The 6,249-nt window shown below is 33.3% G+C and overlaps 1 protein-coding gene across 1 annotated transcript; it reads right to left on the reverse strand.

Moving 5' to 3' along the window:
- Window positions 1-1,386: 1,386 nt before the first annotated feature.
- On the reverse strand, window positions 1,387-6,013 carry egh (beta-1,4-mannosyltransferase egh). Its single transcript, XM_088232672.1, has 3 exons — window positions 5,729-6,013; window positions 2,588-3,398; window positions 1,387-2,364 (listed from the first exon to the last, which is right to left on the reverse strand). The coding sequence occupies exons 2-3, from the start codon at window positions 3,386-3,388 to the stop codon at window positions 1,792-1,794; spliced, it is 1,374 nt and encodes a 457-aa protein (XP_088088798.1). The 5' UTR covers window positions 3,389-3,398; window positions 5,729-6,013; the 3' UTR covers window positions 1,387-1,791.
- Window positions 6,014-6,249: the final 236 nt, after the last annotated feature.

Consider the following 6,249-nt stretch of genomic DNA (forward strand, 5'->3'; position numbering starts at 1 on the left):
AAACATAGGCAAAATGGTGAATGTTACACAACGAGTAAAGTGGCCACTTAAACCAGCCAATGACAGGTCATAAGCCCTGTAAATACCTAGACTTCCATATTTCCTTCTTTAAGGTATTGTCCATCCCTGTTGTGATTTGTTAACATACATAAATGTAACGCTTATTCCAGTTCCACTGTGGCATATGGCCAGTTTAATATTGCATTACTGCAATATCCCAAATGACATATAAAAATTACAAAGTTATAAATATTAGGGACAAATCATTGAATGATGAAGCACATTGAAATATTGACTTTAACACAGCCATCCAGAGTCCTGAGACAAAATCAGGTTTGATCCATGGATGAAATAAGCAAAATGGTTATTAAAGTTATGCTTTCTTATTCCCCTTTATTTTTACTATTGTACATAGATAAAGAAGAATAAAACATTTTGTATTATCAAAACATTAATTAGTGCAAAAAAAATATTATGACTCACTTGCGGGGGAGTAAAATTTACAAAATGCAATATTTACTGGCATTGCCATGTGTTTCAGATTTTTATTTTTATCTCTGTGGAAATGCATGTATTCAACTTGTATATTATTTAATATAAATTTGTAAAAGAGGGGCATCATCGATACAATCATTACACAACATACAATTCTCCGAGCTGTGCCAATAAATGACAGGGTTCAAATTTGTTTTAGCAATACAAGTGTTAATTTGTACATGACTCCATTTGAATGTAATTCACATTTTAAAATAAAATACAGATATCAAAAACACTGAATAATCATTTTATGTACTAAAACATACATAAAAGCCTATGGTAAAGTCACATTGTATGTGTACCTAACATAAATAACATACATATCAATATTTAAGTATGATACAGTAAACTGTTCTGTTTAAATTCCCTATTTTGGCCGACTGCTGTAGGAAGATGCGCGGAGAGAAGTGGGGCAGAGCGGTCCAACCAAATATACTGTGCGTTGGACTACCATTCCTTACTTCTATCGGCGCATCTGCTTACGGTTCTGCATGCTATTTTGTGACATATTAAATAAACTAAATTTATAAAATACAATCTCCCCAGTAAGAAGTGGAATTCTACAGTATTTCCACAGTTTGTTGAAAACTTTAGAAAACACATTTCTAAGGAAACTTTATATAAAACACAAGTAAGAATTTTGATTCGTTATTATTCTTTAACATATGAATAATTTCGATTTTTAAAATAACAGACAGTTAAATTTTTACTATCTAAAATACTCAAATTAATTATAATTATACTAGAACAAAAATAATCTTTGGTTCTAACTTAATTTTCAGACTTATATTGAAGTGCTTGAATAAACTAAACTAGATTAAATGTGCTTTTAAATTATTATTTGAATCGTTTTTTTGCATCGAGATTTTTATTTTGTTCAACATTAAATTGTGACCTACGGCGAAAATATTTGTATATTCCGTATTTTTAAAAAGTCATAAAAAATATTATTTGGAGCGTGAGAAATTATAGACAGAAATTAAAAATACCTAAAATCACAGGAAACTACTAAGTCAAATATATTGTTCAATAGAACACAGTATAATAATGATGTACAACTAACTACCTAGAATATTGAGATGCAAATAATTTAATAGGCGTATAATTACACTAGATACTCTCTCGGTAATGAATCACGATTGATAGAGAGCAGAACTCAAACTGACATTACGGAACAGAAAAAAATGATAATCAAGATTGGAGATAATTAATACTGTAGGAATTTTTAAAAATATAATTACTCAATGAAAAATATTAAACTGTGACTGGTGGCCGAATATGCTTATTGACAATATAAAACTTATGTTTTTTTCCTACCACACCCCAAATCACAGCTACATTTTCAATAATAACATTCAATGGAATAGTTGAAAGTGCGCCACATATGCAAAGCAGAAATTTCAAGAAACCAAACCGATACAAAGAAAAAGACTTAAGTACTCCAAATACATACATGTACATATTGACTGCTCCTATGAAAGCGCAGACGAGATCAAACACCTGCGGACAGGGAATCGGACATACTATGGCCAAGATCACATTACTGGTGGACAAGGGGAGGGTTACCCACGAGTAGCAGGAGATGGCCAGGAGCACTTTGTAGCGGAGGGAGATACTTTTGGAATGCACCACCAGTAAGATACCTTGCAACCATCGCTTTCTCTGTTGGATAAAATCCCACAGTGTGAATGGAGACTTTTCCCACATTTCTCCCTCAATGAAATTAAATGTATAGCCTTCCTCATATGCTTTCATGGCAAAAAAGCAATCCTCAGCTACAGATCCATCTAAGCCATTGTCGAAAGACACCTTTTTTTCTGCGCTAACCTAAAAAAAATAATCCCACATTATAAAAATAAAAAAATTTACAATTTCACATAATCAGAAGATTATTAATGATGATGAAAGAAGTTAATATTTTTACTAATGTTATACATAAATGACATACAGTGGAAATCATTTATGTACAAGAATCATACTGATTATCAAAACCAGAATGTTCAAGAACAGACAAAACACTAAAATATTGCATGGGTAAGTTAGTATTTACCTGAGTAACTACGTATGAGCCTTTCCAACTAAACAAAGGTTTGTGAAAAAGGTTAAACTGAAGCCTCAATTTTCCCATATCATCGGCAACTCTAAAACTGTCCGCCAGAGTTGTCAACCAATTGACTACATCTTCATTAGCATACGTGATTAGTCCTTGTCCAAACTGATGTTTCCCATCCATTACAAAGTTGAGTATTCCCCTAACAGAGTTCTCGGTGAGCAAAGTTTCCTCGTCCAAGTGAACTATCCAGTCAGAGTCTCCCAAGTCGTTGCTGACTGTATCTTCCAAACAGTATTGTAAAGCTCTCGCCTTAAACAGAGCTCCACTCTTGGTGGAATACGACGACGGAACCACTACTTCCCGCACTCGGGCGTGCCGAGCTAATCCCAGTGGCTTGTCGGTGACCACCTCGATCATAAAGTTCTTTAGATGCGCATTAATACAAGTGTTCATATTTCTTGTTACATTCATCTTCACAAGGTCGGGGAAATCGCCCCGTGTCACAACTCGCACGCAAATAAATGGAGCTAACAATGGCGATCCTTTTAATTGCACCTTATCCGGAAAAGCATTGTAAATAAACAGACCCGAGAAGTTGAATATAACCTGGGGTAGGGTCAGAAGAGTAAAAGCTCGAAGCAAGTAGAGCACGACTGTCCCGAGAGTGCCATACTCTACCCATGGATCAATTATCGGCTTTGTTTCTGGATTGAGAGCTCCAGATATGTACTCGATGAAAAATATAGCACCCAGCAATACAATGCAGTGAAGACAGTGTTTTAAATGGCCGCTCCACATTTTTGCTTTTCTGAAAAACAGTAAAAGGATGAACTAATTAAATAACATTGCAAAATTATGTGCGCGTTAGTAACAATATAAAGTGAATCACAGACTAGTAGCAACCCCCCTCCCTTTCTGTTAGACAGAGTAAATACATATCAATCCTGGTTTATATATAATTTTGTCCCAATTGTTTCAAAACATCACTATTTACCAAATGATAAAGGTATTTAGGATCAACTAAATATTTTATAAATGTCTACCAGAATAAAGTATTACATACTCGATATAAAAAATATTATACACGCACGATATTAAAACTCATTCAATTCAACTGAGCGATACAAAACAATAAATATAAATGTGATATTGAAAATTACACTGAAAGCCATTAAACTCTAATGAACATAGTCAAAGAGCTTAAAAACTCATTGAGAAATAAGTTATTATGTAAGTCTACTTCAACTCATTCTCTGCTGACACTGCACGAGGTGCGTTGATATTTACATTTTTTAATTATTTCATTAAAATTAATTAACAAAAGTAAATAATATCTAGATCGCGCCAAAATAATAACAAATCAAGGTTTATCGTCGCGTTTCTAATATGAATAAAAAAAACTGGTAAGTAAGCACAAAATATAAAACTATACTAAAAATTGAAAAAACAAAAGTAGGAATTTTTGTTGACGTAAATTTTTCTCTCTTTGTTTCCTCCGAATATTCTATTGTTGAACTTTATGGTTCATTGGAGAAGCTTTTGCCTTTCATCTTGATTTATTAACTCAACTATTATCATGTCATTCTTGATTTTATTTTTCAATTTGTGGCGTATTATTTCTTCTATTTCATTTTTCTTGTCATTTTTTTTTTGCAAATTTTCTTCTACAATGCTTTTTCCTTATGATCTGTAGTATGTTTGTCAAAAATAACTCCATGTATTTCCTCCATTATTTCCTGTGGTTTAGATATTACTTTAGCTTTTTTTAAATTTTCCAACTCGAGAAAATCCATCTCCTTTTTCAGTGTAATATTTTAACAAGATCATCATATTGTTGGCTGGTAAATTCTTTAGTGTTTTTAGTTTTAATAAGATCATCTAATGTGTTTAATTTCAGACAGACATCCTCTATTAATATAGTCTCCTAGACGAGTCAGCGAGCCACTAGCAGTGGGGATTGCAGGGGACTGTACGAGGTCTGAGTGTGTGCGGCGTGTGCGCTGGCACTGGGCCCGTGCGTTGTAACAATATTATCGGTACAATGTTTACATATCTACGAGTCCCTTTCGCGGTGCAGTGAAGTTTCTTGCCCCATACACGTGTAATGAAAAAGATTCACACACTTTCTTTACACTGTAAATAATCACCATTTTGTGGCAGCTTGCTCTAGCACTTTTTGCACACTTCTTAACCCATATTATTTGTTCGACTAGAATTAGTTATGCACCGTAAAAAACGCTTTTAAACTTTATTTTTCAATGCGTAAGTTTAAGGCGTCTTATCAGGATGAATGTGTTTACTCGGTGCACCTGGTATGTTGTGCACCTCAGGTATTTGAACTAAATGCGCTCTGCTGTTTAAAGTCAATTCTAGATTTAGCATACGGCACAAATGGTCTTAAAAGGGTAGATTATGGTTGTCCGATACTAAATAAATTGCTTTACAGGTGTATTCACTTTCAATAAATCTAAATTTCTCAGCATGGCACAAATATTTAAGAATTTTAATTAGCAATGGATGTGTTAAGCTTGCAGGTGCTTATAGAATGTGGCATAAAAATATGCTGATTTACAATGGGTAGGTAACAGAAAACAATCGCCCAAAAATTAAATTTTTGAAATAAAAATCACAGTGCAAAAAATGACAAATTAGTGTACTTATATGTAATTTGAGTACCTGAAATGAGAGTGACTTGTAGCTATAACTAACACATGACGAAGAGATAAAAAATACCTGTTGAGTATTAATCATGCGAAAGCTCTTATCACAATAAATACTTTGACCATACAAACGCTTATCGCGACTCTTGGAAATGCAAACGTCATAATAAGATATGTATGTACTTATGAATCACCATTTTTTATAATGTTTAAAACATGAACATTCTAAATAGTTAATATTTATAAACCCTGGAAATAAAACACAAATTACGTGGGGATATCTGCTGTGAAACATATTTAAAAAACCCATCACAGGGAAAAAAGGAGCGCTCAAGGAAAGGGGGCGTGTACTTGAATCCTTTATCGATTGTCGCAATGATCACTAAGTTTAACATTGTTCGGAGAAAATGACCACTTTTTAAACAAGCATGTTCAATTACTAATTATATGTACACAAATTAAATATGAGGGTACATACCTTAAAAATCGGCAGACATAAAAAAGCGGGAGATCATGTGAGGTATAACATTAATTGACCATTGTACTTTGAGTCACACTTCGAACGTACAGTACAATGCGTGCCAGAAAATATTAAAATGCATTCACAGCACAAATAAATGTGCATACAAAAAATGTTTAAAGAAATAAACACGGAATTTTAAAATCATTCATTTTTAAAAGCAAAACACAAAAACCCAACCAGACGCCAAATGAAAATTCATAGATAAAAGGAGACTTTCGGTGACTTTTCTATGACATGATTAACTGTCAACCTGTGCATAGACAGCAATGACAAATAGCTTCCCATATATTTAGTAAGGTAGGTCCTTAGATGTTTGTAGTGTTGTAGTCTTTTTATTCTTGTCTGTGTCCGGGCGGATTATTACGGGGGGGGTAAAATAATAATTTAAAAAATAAATGCCTTTTTATCCCCCATCATGATAATATAATCCTAATTAAAACTGAATGAATTTAAAGCCGAAAAGAAAATAAAGAAAA

The sequence above is a fragment of the Micrasema longulum genome, unplaced genomic scaffold, assembly GCF_059751315.1.
Source record: "Micrasema longulum isolate JH-2025_06_02 unplaced genomic scaffold, ASM5975131v1 h1tg000076l, whole genome shotgun sequence".
NCBI lineage: Eukaryota > Metazoa > Arthropoda > Insecta > Trichoptera > Brachycentridae > Micrasema > Micrasema longulum.

Bases quoted from the DNA above. Each gene is read 5' to 3' on its own strand.
- egh (XM_088232672.1), bottom strand. From the start codon at position 3,388: ATGTGGAGCGGCCATTTAAAACACTGTCTTCACTGCATTGTATTGCTG. The intron at 2,365-2,587 runs GTAAATACTAAC...TATTTTTTTTAG, and splicing joins GCTCATACGTAGTTACTCAG to GTTAGCGCAGAAAAAAAGGT.